General features: G+C 40.3%; 1 protein-coding gene across 2 annotated transcripts in view; it reads right to left on the bottom strand.

Annotated features, from left to right (window-relative positions):
* The window catches only part of man1a1 (mannosidase, alpha, class 1A, member 1), a 154,737-nt gene that overhangs the window by 85,975 nt on the left and 48,789 nt on the right, over positions 1–19,973 (bottom strand). For both annotated transcript variants that reach the window (XM_034161869.1, XM_034161868.1), the window contains exons 3-4: positions 11,553–11,668; positions 7,428–7,508 (exon numbers count right to left, since the gene is read on the bottom strand). In XM_034161869.1, coding sequence (XP_034017760.1) covers positions 7,428–7,508; positions 11,553–11,668 — 197 coding nt within the window. The remainder of the gene's footprint in view (positions 1–7,427; positions 7,509–11,552; positions 11,669–19,973) is intronic.

Genomic DNA, 19,973 nt, shown 5'->3' with positions numbered 1-19,973 from the left:
ATCATTGCTGTGTCGTAACTTAATTTTTGTTCAGCCTTTGTGACCCGTCTTCATGAAGTTGGATGCAAAAATGTTGAAATTGGCCCTATCCTGCAATGATAAAGAATCCATAAAAAAAAAAAATTACTGGATCTGGATCGTGTTCTGGATCATTGCCAAAATTTAATGACTTCTAAGTTAGGCCACAATACACCCCTGGTAAAAATTTCATTGAAATCCGTTGAGGATTTTTTGCATAATCCTGCTAACAAACCAACCAACAAACAAATGGACGCGACCGAAACATAACCTCCTTGACGGAGGTAAAAATGTGTCATGAAGAGGAAAAAAACCCATCTATGTCACATCAGTCTGTCATTTATTTTTTGAAACATGGTGCTAACACTTCATGCAAGAACAAGCAAATTAATTTTTCCGAAATTATTTATAATCCAAACACTCCATTAGCAAGGGGACACTAACAGGCCAAATAATGTTATTAGACACAAAGAACTCAAAGGTAAGCTTCTTTTCGGCACTAAACAGACAAAAACTTCTGTCTGGAGCTAAATATAGGCACATTTTTGGTAACTATTATTAAACATTTTGAAACTGCTATACATTTTAAAAACATTACAGTTACCCTTTCCTTAACCTAGCTGTACTCCTCGTTGCTGTTCTGTTTCACAAAGTAGAAACAAGTAGAGTTCACAATCTTTAGTCAAGAGCATGGTCTTACAGCTTGAGAGCATGATTAGTAATTTCATGCATTCATTAAGCCCCAACACATCCTTCTCATTCAAATCTTTTAGCTTCAAGGATGTTGGCATTGCCGCCGACAGTAAGTGGTTACTTATAGCCCAGAAAATAGAGTAACAGGGTCAGGTGTATGCTACAAACCTTTTGACTAATATAGGGACCATTTAATTTTAGAAAGTTACTAACTACTTATTTGTATGTATGCCAAAAGTGTGACTGTTATCAACTTGTCTTCTTACTTACTACAGACTGAGTCGTTTGCATATAGCCTGTTGCTGACAATTCGTGGTTTATGGTCACAGATTATGTATCACGTATTGGTGGTATTTTTTTTTTCTTCCTTTCTCATTTACACTGTTGTGGTGACAGATTGACAATAGATGTGTGTATCAACACAAACTCAGGTAAAAGCTATGATAAACATTTGGTTGCAGGTATGTGATGTCATGGATTTACTTCTCACAATGAAACCATACAACCGTACGCCCAATGGATACAGGATTTAACACTGTATCGACCAAATGACAACAGCCTTCATCTATTGATGCCACGTCAATGTGGTTCCTTTTTCCTTTTGAGCTTTATTTGTATGGCCTCATTCTTCAGTGACAATTACCGAAAGATGTTTTATATTTAGTTAAAAGTAATGTTTCAGAGAACTCAAATAGTTAATATATATCCATTTTCCATTTCATGTGGCCTTGATCTATCATTTATCGATTTTTCACTGCTTATCTGGGAATCTGATGATACATCACAGCCACCAGGCCCAGAAAAGCAGCTCAAACAACATGACTTACTTTCTTTTCAGGCCATAGCTGCCAAACCGAGTGGATCAATTTGCTGCCAGTACAATTTCTGAAGTACAAACTAGATAATACAAAGCGCTCAGTATTTTTGGCTGCTTCCAGTTATTTGAGGGTCGTCATATTGTGAATTGGCAGACACTTTACAAAAGATGTCCTTCATTATGCCCTTTCTTTATGTGTGTGGATCCATAACCTCATTACACTAATACAAGAACATTAATAACTGTGCCACCATACTGCCTCAGGACACGCAGGCTGTTACAATTCAGGGTCTGAGCTCTTCTAATGGCTGTGTCCCACAAAATTGTTCAGGCTTAAGCTCTACAAACGTAGTAGACGCCGAAACAAACTGTTCAGAAATGTGATTGTATGGCCCACGCAGAGTTTTCATACCTGTCAGTTTGCCCGTATTTTGTACAAGTTAAAGTCATTTTTCACCCGGTACGTATGACCACTTGTATATGGTGAAATTAAAATTTCAAAGTCATGTGGGTTTTTACCCAAAGCCAAAATATGGCCATCGGGTATTGTGAAGACTGTGTGTGTCTGTCCACCCATCCATCCGTCTGTCTGTCTGTGCTCAGCATAACTCCAGTCCTATTACTGTCAGGGTCTTCAAATTCACAGAGAACATTCTTGGGACACAGACCTTGGACAAGTTCAAAGATAGCTAAAGCTGACCTATTTTAAGTGGTCAAAAGGTCACATTCTGTTTACTATTTTTATGCTCATACAGCTGAAGGTATTTCAGCATTGCAGTATTATTTTTTTATGGTAACGTTTCATTTTGTCGTCAGTGATTCGTCTGTAGGATAGCTGTCTTTGCATTGTAACAGCACCAGACCAGAGATTTATTTATTTATTTTTTTTTTTCATAACGCCAAGGAAAGTAATGCCATCAGCGCATCAACTGCACATAGAATAACTTGTTCTCTTACTGTGAGGAATGAAACTGCCTCCTTAGTGTTTTTTTGCTGCTCTGTAACACACGTTAAATACACGTTAAATACTTTTCATAGGAAAGTTAACTTGCAGCTTGACAGGATGTGTTGCACAGTCAGATTTGAGGCATTACAGAGCTGGCAGCTCTCCTCTGAGCCACACCACAGACACAGGTTGCTGGGGCTTGAGAGGATGGCGTAGGTGGACCTTATGAAGAAACTCAGCCTGGCTTGGGGGATCTTCCACATCCATCCTATGGTTCTTTGGATTACACCCTCCCAGGTCCTCCAGCATCCTTGTTGGTGTTGGCTAAGGGCTTTGATATGACAGAGCTCCTCATCTGTACTGACCACCTCACTAGCTCTTTCCACTCCTTTACTGTGGCTTTAGACCACCTATTTGGAGAAGTCCCCCACCCCAGGCCTGTTCTCCCTGTCTGCATCCTGCCAACAATTTCTTGGTGTTTCAGTCTACTGATGGCCTGATTGACTGCTAGTTCTACTCTCCACTTGCGACCTGTAAAGTTCTACTCTCCACTTGCAACCTGTCTGGACTGAGGCTTTGATGGTCTGCACAGATGGGTCTGACAAGTCCCTCAACTCTAGGACCAGCGTCACCTTCTGTGTGTAGCCCAACAGGATTGATCTCAGTACCAGTTGAACTGCATTCCTCCCAAACAGTCCAACACTGGAGAGGCTCCGTGGTAAGCCCAGCCACTTCCTAATGTAGCTGTAGCTTTTGAGTCCATCTTCTGCACAGTGGAGATGCTCATCTCACACATCTTGAGAGGCCACATCAGCCATCTGTATAAGGTGAACTGGCAGCACTAGATCTTTAATTGTCCTGAAAGATGGCTCTTGTCAATCTGTGCCAGATCAGTGGTAATTTGTATCATTAATGTATTAGCCACGTGCTTGTCTGACAAGTCAGCTATACACAGTTTCCCAAGGTTCGGATGGGGTGGGTAGAAATCACGCAATGACTCATGGGATTGTTTGGGCCATGAAGGATCCACTTTGTGTTCTTCATTTTCAGAGGAAAGAAGGCTATGAATGCTGACCGCTTCACAAGCAGTCTTTGAAATGGGACAGCACATTCATGCCATTTATGACGTAACCAACTGACGATTACAGCCTTAGAAGCGTGCCACCGCTGAATTTGGACCCAGTGAGGTAACAACTTAAAAACACAAACACAGTAGAGTGACTCAGGAAGCTGTCAGCTTCAATGTACAATGACATTAATTTGACAAGTCTCTGGAACTCTACCGGAGTAAAGAAATTCCACGACTTGGTGTTTTGATGATAGTGTTGATGGAGAGCTCTTCTGAGCATGTTGGTCCACAATCAAGTGGACATGCTCAGCATTTTTACACTTGCCACAGAGTATTTGGCTGTTAACTGCTTCATTTAACATGCAGGTCCATCTGGATTCACTGTCTTGCTCCACTCATTTATTCAGCTTTTTACTTTCATTTTTCAACTGTCTGTACGTCTTTAACTGATGTTTCTGAATGACATTATCACAAAAGAACACGTTAAGAGGCTACTAGCGAAGCTAAAAACAACACAAGCGATTGGGACTGAATATATTAAATGGATTCTTGACATTATCTCAGCTGCATTGTTACCTTAAATTATTTTATTTATTTATTTTGAGCATAGCATCAAATTCTCTCTTTGGTATTAAATCCATCACCAACCCAATTCCCAAGTCACTAAAAGTAAGTAAGAAGCAGAGTTCCATTTTAATAAAGAAGGAACATTCTTTAACATGAAGATGTGCAATGCTGGCAGCTGCAGGTTTGGTGATTAAAACGCCCACCATTTTTCTCATTTCTGCAAATATATGTACTTATGTCTCCATATGCATTTCTACACACTTTACTTTTTCTTGTTCCCCCCTTTTTAATATTATTATATTTAAATAAATATTGGAGGAGTGGGGTACAATTAGTTATACCTAACAGCTAACGTTAGCTTATCTAGCCGCCCTTACCAAAAAATAGTACTGATAAGTATATAAAAAGTAAACTAGAAGTATACTTGAAACATACATGCATATACTACTTTTTGGTAAGGGCGGCCTTAGCAACGTTCATCGTAGCTTACAAAATAGTTGGTTCTTTTGTGTTTGATAACCCACATTAATTCATACTTTTGCCCACATTTATTTTGTATGTATTTGTTAATACCGCTACTGTAGGTTTAACTATGCTATTATATTTATACACTAATTACCGTTTTTGTTTATCGCGTTAGCTTGCTGGGTATGGTTGGCTTATTCACAGGTAATTTAGCTCTTCTACCATATAGCTTATTTTTACCATTTACAATTCTATTTTACATGGTGTAGATTTTTAATGATTCATCAGTTTATGTGTTCCTCTAAAGACATCAACATATAGTACCTAAGTTCTTAGGTTTCCATTAGATAGCATAATGATTATACTTTTTATTTTCCTATAGTATGCTAACAGAGTTACTTTAGATAGATACCAGCACACTCACACACTCACAGCTTCTGCTTCTACAGCTTAGCCTACTAACTATATTTGATTTCACTACTAGTCTACATACTAATTACCTTTACTACAATCTTCTCCTGTGATGTCTTATCCTTCTTATGTCTTATTACTTATTATATTATACAGACCTTTTTCTTGAGCTGCTTTGGTGGGTAGGGAGAGTTCCCATGGGATAAAAAAGCTTTTTAACCTACCATCCCTGGTTCTCAAGATCAGGCACCTAAGTGGCTCTACTCTACTCTTTTCTACTCTCCTATTTTACTGTTCTTTTTTAGATATTTAGATATACCTTTGTATACTGCCATAGTTCCACCTTAGAATTGGAATATAATATATAAGATATACCTTACTGAATTTTCATGAGATTTATGTCATCACTGTTAAATGGACATAGCTGGCTTACTGGGAGATTAACTAGATGTTTTGTAATAGTGTCCCACTGCCGCGGGGAGAGACTGGAGTTCTGCCAGGGTTTTCATTTGTGTCCCAACTGTAAAGGTTTTATCAGTGACTAAGTGATAAAACTGATACGACTACACCAATGTCTACAAGCAAGGATGAACTAAATTATTCAAGACCCTGAGTACGAAACACTGTATCTGGTGAACAAAAAAAACATGTTGAGTTCCCATCTCTGTCCTTTTCACTGTGTTACTGCTCTGCAGCTGCACCTTTGCTTCATGAAATAAGTTTCACACTGTCAAACAAAGATACACAGACTCTCACAGTTGAAGTGTAGCTACGATAAAAATTACAGACCTCTCCATTCTTTGTAGGTGAGGAAACTTGCAAAAATCAACAGTGGAACAAATACTTATTTGCCTCAATGTATACCCAACAGTACATCAAATAACTTTGTAATAACTGATGCCATCGCAATAATGGTTTTAGTAATCGTAATTTTTTTTAAATAAAAATTATATACATCATTGCAATTCCATTTTTTATGGTACTGAAACAATTAATATGTAGCAGGCTTTGTTAAATAATTCTGCAAACTGATGAACATACCCAGCAAAAATACACTTAAACCAAATATTCTGACACCTAGCCAACTTTGGTGTTGTTACAGGTTGTGCTAAAAACATGGCACATGGCATCTGACAGCCCCAGGGGAGCTCCTGCCCGGCTGTCTTTGGCACCAGAGTGCTCCCAATCAGACACACCACTCAGTAAAAGCTGAGAAAAGTCAGGTTTTGTGGAGCTCAGTGGACTCCCAGCCACTATGGTCACACCCACACTCAGCTTGGAACAGCACAGGAAAAAGGCGTATTACACACACTCAGTCTTCAACTCCTGATATTTCTGAGTGATTCTTTCTGTGCTCAGTGTGAAAACTGCGACTCAGTGTGTCACGGGCCTGGACGGTGCTGAACACCAGCAGTGGCTCCCAACCAACAGGTAGTTGGGACCTTGACTGAACTCCAGAAAATTGTAAAAATGTTCAAAAATATAAAAAGTAAAAATAAAGGGTAACAAAACTGGTACAAGGAATTAAGTGAGCTCAAGGTTTTTAAATTTTTTGTTTGTTTTTAAATTAAAAACAGTGACTTGCCACATTTTGACTTGAACTTGTGACAGGATGGACTTAGGTCCAGGTCATACGGCGCATTTCTGTGTCAGATCCAACACATACGTAGGTGTATCAGTGCAAAGAACATAAACGGTTGGAGAAGACCAAGGGGACGCCCGCGTTTCACCAGGTTACGACAAATGAATAGTTGTTTGAGAGGTGGGGTCTGCCTGGGTGGTTGGCATCGGGGACCTAAGGTGGTTTCATGATGTGGTGAATGTGGTAACGCACAACACCAGCGCACACTCCCAGATTTGACTAAAGTAATTTCTGAAAAATGTTCACGGGTCCAATCTCCCCTCCCCAGTGCTGTTTTCTTAAGACCTGCTGCCAAATCCTGCTGTAAGAAGAGGATTTATTCTTCACTTTTATCAGTGAGCCATGTTGAGACCAGCACACAACAGTCTGACAGCTGTAATACAACCCCCCCACCCCACAAAAAAACCCACACTGACCTTACTTAATAATAAAGTACAAGGTCTGCCGCAAGCCATTTCTGGTACTCTGAGACTTCTACTTTAAGGTGCCTGACATGGAAGAAAATAAAATCATGACAATTTAGAACAATTCATTCACTCTGTCTGCTCCTGCTATTATATTTTTTCTCTCTCTCTCTCTCTCTCTCTCTCTCTCTCTCTCTCTCTCTCTCTCTCTCTCTCTCACTCTCTCTCTCTCTCTCTCTCTCTCTCTCTCTCACTCTCTCTCTCTCTCTCTCTCTCTCTCTCTCTCTCACTCTCTCTCTCTCTCTCTCTCTCAGCCTCAAGGCACTGAGGTTTTTCTCCCAAGAAGTGTGCACTGCAGAGAGGACCTGAAAAAAAGGCTCTAGTGTGTTTCTTACGTCTTTGCCAGACAGGTAGTAGGCGGACAACAAGCCTCCAACAAACCGGATGTTCACCTCAAACACCGACACTTCTGCATTCTGGACAAAGAAAAAAAAAATAATCACACAAAAGAAACTGAGAGATACATAAATACATACACACATCTTCTCATAAATACATATTTCTCTATTTATTGACAGTATTAACTACAGCAATATGTGAAATTCTACTTGAGCTAAAAACACGTGGTCACAAACGCGATGAACTACATTCTGCATCAACCAAAGGTAGAAAAAAAAACAACCTTTCCACTCCAATAACTCCAGAAACGTTTTTCTTCGATGATTTAATGTGAAGCTTCCACTTAAAAATGCACAAAACCTCATGAGAGTTTGATGAGATGATGGTGTGAACGAAGCTCGAAACTACCCACAAATGTTTTTCAAAACACTGAAAATTTTTAACAACCTTTAGTCATATTAAAACAGATACAAATCCAGCAGGTGAATGTCCCTGTTTACTCTTATTCATTCCTAAACTAACCTTCTGAAAATGGGATTTCTGTAATAAGAAGCCATCACCAAAGGGGTGCGATTTTCAACAGTTACGTGACTAAGTGAACTTATGTTTTAAAATGGAAAATGTTTGGGAGACGTAAATGACTGTCCACGTCAACAGCATTGAAAATGATCACAGCTCATGTTGTTACAGTCAGCCACTGCAGATGACAGGAAATCTACTATGATGACCAGTGTGACAGTTTTTCTTCCACCAACATGAGAATGCACCATAAATGCAGGTCATTTATGGCAGGTTTGACCACAGGTGACTAACAAACATCTACATTTAAGGACAAAGGTTTACATACACCGTGGCTAAAGCTTTTCAAATTCAATTTCAGTGATGAATTGTACTAAAACTAACCCTATTTTTAGTTTGTCCAATTACACGTAGGCTTTGAAATCAGGGGACTATGTCAACAAAAGGGTATAACTTCTCAATATTTAATGCAATATTTTTGTGAAATCCCTTGAATTAACTGTAAAAGGCTACAACAAAAGCAAACCCAGTGTTTTAATGAAACTCCACTGTGGTGGTGTACAGAGGCAAAAAAAAATAAAAATATAAATTGTGACTATTTTTGGACTTGACTATAGCAGAATCCAATTCCAAATGCAGCTGCTACACTTAAAATGAACATAGGGCTTTAAATTTCTTCTGTGTAAATGGAAAAACAGGCAACACTGTCGCCAATGTTGAAATGACTTCTAAAGAAAAATAAATAATAAAATAAAGAGGCCAAAGAGTCCCCTTTATTTACTGGTTTAGTCGTGTTGGAATATTTTGTTTCATGTAGAGTATTTTGGATAATTAAAATTACACCCATATTCCAATTCCAATGAGTGAATCTGTTTGGAAATTAATGGTCCACTGCTTGTGGAATGAGTGCAATTTCACCATCTTTGGTATAAAATAGTCTTAAAGTCATTATTATCATTGTTAAAGGGTTTACAGCCCAAAACCAGGAATACTGCGATACAGGACCATCTGTCTGTCCATTTTCTAAACCAGTTCATTCCAGTTAAGGAATAAACGGCGTCTATCCCAGCGGTCATTGGGCGAGAGGTGGGGCACACCCTGGAGAGGATGCGAGTCTATCGTAGAGTCACATACAAACAGACGAACTCATTCAAATTCTCACTCACACCTGCGGTCAAATTTAGAATCGCCAATCCACCTAACCTGCCTGTCTTTGGTAGTGGGAGAAAGCCGGAGCGCCCGGAGGGAACGCACGCAAACACGTGTGGGCACACACAAACTCGACAGAGAAAGCTTCCCAGAGCTTTTTGGGAAAGACAAACATGCTTGACAAACATGACAAACATGCAGGAGTGTCACGGTTTGGAACGAGTTCGCTTTGTAAAAAGTTTTCAAATCCTTATACAGTATCTTTAATCTGTGAAAAGCAGAGAGCTGCCGTCTTTAACACTGTGCAGCAGAGTGTAAATGTACGTTTATGAATTGATTACATTTCTTGTCATTCCCATTGGGATGAATTCACTGCACAGGGTGTTAAATGTTTCAGGTTTTGTTTGTTTTTATGTTGCGTGACTTGTCGAGCCAGACTGCTTTCGATATTTATTAATATTATGAGTTTGTTTTATTTTTGTGCAAATGACGCTATCTCATTAAAACTCACTCTGAACAGGTTTCAATTCATTGTAGACAGTGTCGTTATTCGGTGACCAGCTCATCCATTAAAATTTTACACTAATTCATACAAAACATCAACTTTTGTCATCATTTGCTGGAGTTCTTTGTCTAAACAGATAACTGGACCGACCTCATCAGGGGACAGTGATTGAAGGCAAATGCATGTCAGTACACACAGAGTAAAATAAAGCCTTTTAAGAGAAAGAGGGTCCACGCTGATCATCTGAAATAGCTCACTGCGCATTTAAAGCCAAGCAGTGTGTTTGTCTATTTTTAAAAAACACACGGTTTGGTCCGCTGGCTGCGCTCTGCTCTACGTGCACTTTAAGTCAAGTTTTCATCAACAGGGTACAGAGCAGATTTTTCAGTGTGGCCGCACTCAAGAGGGGTGCGGCAATTACCCAGACTGACCCAAACTGACGCCAAATATGATTAAATGAAGTACTTTTATTTAATTACAGAAATGCGCTCCATTCTCAAAACGGTACATGAGCGTTCTCCCTCCCTCCCTCTGTCTCTCTGTGTCTTTAGAATGCTGAAACAATAAACAAGGGATGTTTAAGTATGGGACCATCTTCACCAACTCCATCACCGTGTGGTACGCTGGAGCCACCACCAGGGACATACAGAGACAGTGACTGGTTCCAACCTTCCATCTCTTCAGGACCTGTACATCTCCAGGACACTGGGGCGTTCAGGTCGGATCAGAGCCGATCCTTCTCACCCTGGATATAGCCTTTTTGACCTCCTCCCTTCAGGCAGGAGGCTACGGTCCCTTCGGTCCAGAACCTCCCGCCATAAGAACAGTTTTTTCCCCTCTGCCATTAGCCTCATCAACAAGAACTTTTAGAACTGTAGATTGTTGTTATCACCACTAACAACCCTGTGTTATGCAGTCTGTTTGCACGGATCTCATATATGTGTGTGTGTGTGTGTGTGTGTATATGTATGTATATCTTATATATTTATCTTAGCTCATATACATTCTGTACATTCTGTAACATTGTTTATAGTGTAAAGTTTTTATTATATATTATTTGTTTTACTGTTTTATTTATTTATTTTTTGCATAGAGAATTTTGTCTTGTATGAGCTATGTCTTTTAAAAGCGCTTTGTAAATGCAGTCCATTTATTTAGCATTTACGTTTGTGAGTACTGCCAATTTTGTGTGTGTGTGTGGGGGGGGCATACAACGTATTCTGAACTTTAAGATCTGATGTTGCAAGCCCTGACGAGGCAGCAGTGCATCCCGCTGAACGTCTGCAAAGGTGAGTGCCATTTGCTTTTCATGTACCGTTTTGAGAACGGAGCGCATTTCCGAAAATAAATAAAAGTACTTAATTTAGTCATATTTGGAGTCAGTTTGGGGCAGTTTGGTTAAATTATTGGAGTCAGTTTGGGACAGTCTGGGTCAGTCTGGGTAAATTGTCGCACCGCTGTGCTCACATTCACGTGCAGCCTGACTGACTAAGGATTACACCAACCACCTGCGCTTACGGTCCGGTGTCGGGGGAGTGCTGAGCTGAGCTCCTGACATCGGCAAAGATCCAAAACTTGCAAAGATGTGAAAAAATAAGTTACCCAGGAAAACAGAAAGGGATACACTAAACTTGACAATCTGCGTGATGGCTCAGTGACATTGTGCCATTACTTAGGTGAGAGCCCTGGACTATTGACGTTGTTTAAAAACACAAAAGTACTTTTTATCCGATTATTCAATTAATGGCCAGAATAATCGAAAGAATACTCGATTACTAAAATAATCAACACCTGCAGCCCTAATCAGCAGCACTACTTGCCAAAATGTCAGTGACTTATGGAAAGTAATATACACGCGTTTATAACTAGACTGTGCAGAATCGTACCATGTACTCTGTGTACAGTTCTGTTCAGTCAGATATCATGCAGGATAAGGTCAAATTCTTACCACATTAAAGTCAAGGTTCTTCTCTACCCAGTCAGTCGCAGCATCAAATTCTTCATACATTTCCATGATATAAAGAGTATCCAGAGCATCCACGATGGTCGCTCCTTTTATACTGCCTGTAAGAGACAAAGATTACACATATTACAGAGCCACAGCCTCGGATTAGTTTCCTTCCAAGATGTGCTTGTAGTGAAGACTTTTAGCTTTAACTGAATAGGATAAATAAAAATATCACATTAACCATTTAGACCTTACAGCCACACTCCTCCACCTCCATTTTCATAGACCATAAGCAACTGGACAAAGTATACGAGGGCTGTCAATAAAGTATAGGTCTTTTTTATTTTTTTCAAAAACTATATGGATTTCATTCATATATTTTTACGTCAGACATGCTTGAACCCTCGTGCGCATGCGTGAGTTTTTCCACGCCTGTCGGTGACGTCATTCGCCTGTGAGCACTCCTTGTGGTAGGAGTCGTCCAGCCCCTCATCGGAATTCCTTTGTCTGAGAAGTTGCTGAGAGACTGGCACTTTGTTTGACCAAAATTTTTTCTAAACCTGTGAGGCACATCGAAGTGGACACGGTTCGAAAAATTAAGCTGGTTTTCCGTGAAAATTTTAACAGCTGATGAGAGATTTTGAGGTGATACTGTCGCTTTAAGGACTTCCCACGGTGCGAGACGTCGCGCAGCACTCCCAAGCGCTGTCGTCAGCCTGTTTCAAGCTGAAAACATCCACATTTCAGGCTCTATTGATCCAGGACGCCGTGAGAGAACAGAGAAGTTTCAGAAGAAGTCGGTTTCAGCATTTTATCTGGATATTCCACTGTTAAAGGAGATTTTTTTTAATGAAAGACGTGCGGACGGGTCCGCGCGTCGGGACGCAGCTGGCACGGTGCGGCGGCACAGGAAAAACACCTCCGTGTTGATAACCATTTGTAAAATCCAGGCAGCTTTTGATGGCTTTCAGTGGAGTGAGTATATGAGAAATTGTTTAACAGCTGGACATGTTCCAACTTGTCCTTAAGGCTTCCAACGGAGGTGTTTTTCCTGTGGCGGAGCGTCGCGGCGGCTGCGAGCCGACGCTGCAATCCGCCTGCACGTCTTTCATTAAAAAAAATCTCCTTTAACACTGGAATATCCGGATAAAATTTTGAAACCGACTTCTTCTGAAACTTCTTTGTTCTCTCACGACGTCCTGGATCAATAGAGCCTGAAATGTGGAGGTTTTCAGCTTGAAACAGGCTGACGATGGCGCCTGGGACCGCTGCGCGACGTCTCGCTCCGTGGGAAGTCCTTAAAGCGACAGTATCACCTCAAAATCTCTCATCAGCCGTTAAAATTTTCACGGAAAACCAGCTGAATTTTTCGAACCGTGTCCACTTTGATGTGTCTCACAGGTTTAGAAAAAATTTTGATCAAACAAAGCGCCAGTCTCTCAGCAACTTCTCAGACAAAGGAATTCCGACGAGGGGCTGGACGACTCCTCCCACAAGGAGTGCTCACAGGCGAATGACGTCACCGACAGGCGTGGAAAAACTCACGCATGCGCACGAGGGTTCAAGCATGTCTGACGTAAAAACATATGAATGAAATCCATATAGTTTTTGAAAAAAATAAAAAAGACCTATACTTTATTGACAGACCTCGTATACAAGTAAAACTTTCAATACAAATAAAAACTTTTACTGCCAGTTTTCTTTGGACACATCAGGGGATGGATATATGAACATGTCCAACTCATTGAATATGTCTTAAGACTGCATTTATAGTCATCAATAAGAAATACAAACAGCATTGACCTGACTGTAATATCCAAAGTCAGGGCCATCACAGACAGTTTTCTACACACAGATCAGGGGAAAGACAACATCTGAAAATCAATGACTGCGTAAACAGAAACAATATGATACTGCACAGTAAACAGAGCGGGCAATTCTCAAAAACTCACTGACCATCCAAGAAGAAAACTAGCGAGGAAACGCATCCCTGATGACGTCTAAAGAGATGAGTGGATCCTTGTCATTTGATTGGTCCTTTGTATGTCACGTGACATGGATTAATTGTGTTGCATTGCATATAGAGCGCAATTTGGTTCCATACATTTGGTACCATTGCACTCCACACACACACACACACACACACACACACACACACACACACACACACACACACACACACACACACACACACACACACACACACACACACACACACACACACACACACACACACTATGCTGTAAGCCGCCTGGAGGCAGGAGGAGCTGTTCGGAGGAAGCTAGAGTGAAAACCTCGACTAATTTCTGACGTGTTTTTCGCTGCACTGAGGAAATACACAGTCTTTTTTTTTTTGGGACGTATATGTGCGCACAAGTGCCGTCCCGCTTGTGTGAGCGTGCACACGCACTGGCTTCGCCTCTTTGAATGGTATGTTCCAGCTTTCACCTCATGAAATATTCAAATCATTAAACTCATAAATATTCCTTATTTGTATATTAGGCTTCTGTGGGTTTGACTGGAGAGACTGTGCTCAGGGCAGCTTTTGTTCCATCAGCAGGTACAGCTTCCTGGAACAGACAACAGACCAAAGACAACAGAGAACATCGTGTTCTGGCAAACTAGCTGAAATTTTTCCTCTTCTTTTTAAAAAAATTGTTGAAACCTAAAACTCAGCATCATCAGAGGTGCCTTGTTGGCTTCCCTCACTGGTCAACTTTGAGAGCTGTCCACTCCAGATATATTGACCATACAGCACCATACGGTTTGTACTGTTTAATAGTTCATGTAAATGAAGTTCAGCTCATATTCAGTGACTTGTAGATGTCAATGTACATATCAATCCCTGACCTGCAGCTGCGAAATTGATGAATTACTGTAAATTCATTTGAGCTTTTTATTTCTCTTTGTCAAAGCATTTTTTTTCCTTCTAATAAATTTCATGATTGTATAAATTTAGCTCTTTGGCATTTATTTCTGAACATTTTACACTGTCTTGAAGAATCAGTGGCGTCAGTAATACAGACAGGGACAGTATGTTAAGTTTTACTTTGGTAAAGAACCAGGCCCCTCCCTGGGCCTGGTTCTGCTGGACGTTTCTTCCTGTTAAAAGGGAGTTTTTCCTTCCCACTGTAGCCAAGTGCTTGCTCACAGGGGGTCGTTTTTGACCGTTGGGGTTTTACATAATTATTGTATGGCCTTGCCTTACAATATAAAGCGCCTTGGGGCAACTGTTTGTTGTGATTTGGTGCTATATAAAAAAACTGATTGATTGATTAGCCACGTATCACAGCATGTGAGAATTTAAAAGCAACAGACCAACATGAAGTCACGCTATCGACTTTCAGATTTAATTTGAAAGCAATTACGTCTAAAGTGGGAAAGCGACAGTAATTACGACACCTTTTACCACTTTTTCCGCCTCCACTGAAAAGCATGTGTGCCCTTGCAATAATCTGTTCTGGTGTTCTGGGGGAACAGAGGATTGGTTCACGGACATTAAAACAGCAACTGAATTTCTAAACGAGGATCACAACAATATTACAGTTTTAGCGTTTACATGGCCAAAAACACAGAATGATTTCTGCAGTTTGTCACAAACTAATGGATTACAACGTGATCGAGTAGAACACTAACGTACATGCAGCTCATTTATGCACAGGTTGAGACAATACTGAAATTTGGAAAATGTTTTTGTGTGTGTGCGTGCGTGTGTGTGTGTGTAGGACTGGGGTCGTTTCCGTTGTCTGTTCTCTTTCTCACTTAAAACAGACATTTCTCACTTCCTGTTATGTGACAAAAGCCCTCTGGGACAGGTCAAAACTATAAATCTTTCACATTGCATTTACTGATTAAAACATGATACAACACAAACGTTCGTGCGAGAAGACTTGTTAATGAATTAGTCTGTCGACTCGAACAGTATTATATTTGTCAGTCACACAACATGAGACACGGTTCATTAATTCTATGCAAACACACTTAAGCCATCTAGTAAAAACTCCTGCATTTTTTTTAAATTGCAATACATATCGCAGCAGTGGAAATTCCCCCCCCCCCCCCCAAAAAAAAAAAAAAAATCATGCAGTCCTGTTCTGGATCAGATCTTATTTTCTGGTTTGTGTCAGATTTTTGCATGTCAGGTTTGGACAGAATTTCTCTCCTTCCAGATCTCTCAAATATCAGAGGAACTTGACTGTGTGGTCCCTTATTTCAAAGGGAACATGTTATTTCTGCGTCTGACTTCAACCTTCACATCCTGGTTGATTTTTCGATCATCTGCCACTGCCAATGTTGGCCTGTATGCAGTTGCTTAGCTACATTTGTCACTGTTGTGCTTTTGTTTTAATCGTTAGCCTGGCCAAAGCAGAAGGTCACCCACTGAGTCTGGTCTGCTTGAGGTGTCTTCCTGTAATCAAAATCTTCCTGAGGACGTATTTCTTTACGATGCTCACCAATGTGCTTGCTCTTGGAATGGCTAAAATTTAAGCCTAGCTTGTGTAACTCCTTGAAATGACTTATGTTGTGATTTGTCGCAGTATAAATAAACTGAATTGAACTGCACATTCAGTGGCTGAACTGCGGCATGATCCGTTGGGTTTTATTCCCTCAATTCATTATCAAGTCAACAGATATGAGGTGCAGAGTGAATGTCACATATGACATATCACTGGCAGATGAGCTAAATCGATGATTACAAAATGGAAACAGCATTTCACAGTGAGGTAAATCTGTCAAGAGCAGGCTGTCAAAAACTGGAAGACAGCACTATGTCAATGAAATAATGAGGGAGTAACACACTCCAACCTGTGAAACAGCTTGGCAACTAACTTTGTCCAGTTATTTTAGGTCCCTTAAAAATGCAGGATCACGCACAAGAAGTGGTGGTACCAAACTGTTCACAAAAACGTGGATGTAAAGTCATTTCCCTTAAAGAATCATCACAGTATCATCTGCAAAGTTAAGATCAGCAAACTAGCCACTTAGCATACAGTCATAGTGAGTGGGGGTATGAAGAAAAATTTGTATCCTTGTATGATAATTGTTGTGCCAGTGCATGTAAAGTTTCTAGTGTGCAGGCGGTTTTCCATTTTTGCATCTCAGTCAGCCCAGCACACAGAGTTTAAGCTTTGGATAGTATGTGTTCACTAGTTTTTTCACAATTACATTTTTTCCTTTTTTTATTTTTAAGACTAACATTTCACAACGTGTCAGTTTTTTTTTCTTTTTGCATGACTAACACTTTCCATGGGTCTGTGCTTTAGTCTCCACTCAGTGTCAGAGCTACAGAGTATATTAATTAAACAGTGTATAATCTCTTCTTACTCTTTGAGCTGCTGAAGCAACAGAACTCTCCAAGTTAGTAACATATTGTTATTGATTGAATCTTTGGGTACTACTGGAATACCTCTGTATCAAAATAACTGCTACTCAGGGAGACTAAGATGAGGAATATGACTTAAATTGGGAGGAAAAAGCAGGTGTGACATTTTGGTCATGTGGCATGATACGGCATGCACATGGCTCAGTGTTGAGGAAGAACCACAGCAACTGGAGGAAGCCAATACCATGTCCATGTTTCAGGTGGGTGGAGCAGAAAGGCGGTTACTTTCAAGGGCTGGGCATTGGTCGGCTGTCTGCATGGGTGGTTCTCATCCAGGGTAGAGGGTGGATCTACAGTATTTGTACTGTTAGTTTGTCAGTTTGCTGATACATAATCCTATCCAAATGCACCAAAAAGGTTTGACTTTAAACTTGCAAGAATAAGATGTTCACACCATGCTAACTTAGCACACTTTAGATGAACATTATTTATCAATGATAAGGTCTGCAGTCATGTTATCTGCTTGCTGTGATACATACAGTAGATCATGATAAAATAGTTTGGACTGGCAAGTAACTGCAATGATTACTGCAATTTGTTAACTTTACTGCAAACTTTGTTTTGAACGCACTCGTCGCAGCACTGTAGTTCTACTGTGCATATCTGACAGAGGAGCTTTGGAATACAACCCCAATTCCAATGAAGTTGGGACGCTGTGTAAAATGTAAATAAATACAGAATACAGCGATTTCCAAATCCTTTTCAACCTATATTCAATTCAATACACCACAAAGACAAGATATTTAATGTTTAAACTGATCAACGTTTTTGTTTTTGTGCAAATATTTGCTCATTTTGAAATGGATATCTGCAACACATTTCAAAAAAGGTGGGACAGGGCAACAAAAGACTAGGAAAGTTGATGAATGCTCAAAAAACACTTGTTTGGAACATTCCATGGGTGAACAGGTTAATTGGAAACAGGTGAGTGTCATGATTGGGTATAAAAGACGCATCCCCAAAAGGCTCAACTGTTCACAAGCAAAGATGGGGCGAGGATCACCACTTTGTGAACAACTGCATGAAAAAATAGTCCAACAGTTTAAAAACAATGTTTCTCAACATTCAGTTGCAAGGAATTTAGGGATTCCATCATCTACAGTCCATAATATAATCAGAAGATTCAGAGAATCTGGAGAACTTTCTGAATGCCCATGACCCTCGATCCCTCAGGCGGCACTTCATTAAAAACTGTCATCATTGTGTAAAGGATCTTACCACGTGGGCTCAGGAACACTTCAGAAAACCGCTGTCAGTTAACACAGTTCGTCACTACATCTACAAGTGCAAGTTAAAACTCTACCATGCAAAGCAAAAGCCATACATCAACAACATCCAGAAATGCCACCACCTTCTCTGGACCCGAACCAGGCGCAAAGTGGAAAAGTGTGCTGTGGTCTGATGAGTCCATGTCTCAAATTGTTTTTGGAAATCATGGACGTCGTGTCCTCCAGACAAAAGAAGAAAAAGACCATCCAAATTGTTATCAGCACAAAGTTCAAAAGCCAGCATCTGTGATGGTATGGGGGTGTGTCAGTGCCCATGGCATGGGCAACTTACACATCTGTGATGGCACCATCAATGCTGAAAGGTACATCCAGGTTTTGGAGCAACACGTCTGGACTTCCTTTGTCATCCAGGGATTCCTGTTTGGAAAGACGTAGTTGTGTCTGTCCTCGGTGATGTTTTCTACACAGCACCTAATGTAGAAGAGGACAGACTTGGTGTGTGTATGTGTCCAGATCCTGATCTTCAAAAATGCGCCAAAGCAGTCCTGCAGCTGGGTAAGCGCATTTTCAGGCCAGGTTTTGATGGTCTGGGTGGCTGGTTTTCTTTTGCAGAACATGTACACGTATTTTCAGATCATGAAATTATGGCAGTCTGAGCAGCCACATTTATGTAGTTGTTGGGTAATTAATTGTTGCGTTATAAAGTTACATGTTGCAAAAACAGAATGGAAGAGTACAGAGATGAATGGGAACCCCTCTCACAGCACCACGTCCACAAGCTCTTCTAGCAGCAACTTAGCAATTGATACATTTATGCGACAGCACCATGAAGTGAATTAAAACTGGTGTACTATCAATGAACACATTAATGATTTCTTTTCTAACGTACTTTGATGGACATTTGAAACAGCAAAAATGTTGTCAATGTCCACATATATATGGTCCCAACTCTGCACAGAAAGTCACACTGAACAAGCAATGGAATGAAAATCCTTTACAAGTTATGTATTAAAAGTAAGATCTTGTATTTCAACTCATATTTGCTTGTTTATTTCTTGGCAGATGGTGAGAATCAGCCATTATTGTTATTGCCACGGATGAAACGCTGGAAATGCGGCTCATCTGAAGCGATTAAACTCACTGGTGAGAACAAAGACAGTAGAATTAGCTGTCATTGTTCAAAACATTAAATACACCATCATCCTTCTACCGCCTTCCCTTTTTATATGTGCGCATGCACAAGAACATCATTGGAAATTCAACACAGAGCGCTCAACAATGCTTTTAGTGATAACAAATGTGTTATTAACACAACAACGCCTCTATCAACGTATGTGACCACTTACAGGTAAGTGAGGTGAAAAAAGGAGATGACAGAACACAAGAAGAAAGGCAGAGATAGCAGAAATGAAAACATTTATTCTGCAATGGGAGACCGCCCTTCTGGGGTCAGACAGGGTACATCTCCACCGAGAGGAAGGAGAAAAACGCTGAAGTATAGATAAGAAGAACGAAAGCTGAAGTCAGAAACTAAACAAGAAAAGAAAATAAGCCCAGAAAAAAAGGATGTGAATCTGTTGCTTCATACGCTTGTGTAAGCGGTGGGAGGATTGAAAGGCGGCTAAAAGCTTTCCATTAGAGACAATGCTGAATCATCAGCTGCAGGCGTGCACACTGTTATCCTGCTGTGCTCACACCACATCTGGCAAGATAATAAGTGTTTCTTAATCCCTGCTGGAATATTCCAACTCAGTATTTCAATTTGTCGCTGTTGGGATCGTTGTGATGGCCGATCAACTGACAAATTCT

The sequence above is a fragment of the Thalassophryne amazonica genome, chromosome 21, assembly GCF_902500255.1.
Source record: "Thalassophryne amazonica chromosome 21, fThaAma1.1, whole genome shotgun sequence".
NCBI classification, from domain to species: Eukaryota; Metazoa; Chordata; class Actinopteri; order Batrachoidiformes; family Batrachoididae; genus Thalassophryne; species Thalassophryne amazonica.
Note: the sequence above shows the minus strand (reverse complement) of the source record. Positions and strands in the feature narration are given on the sequence as shown.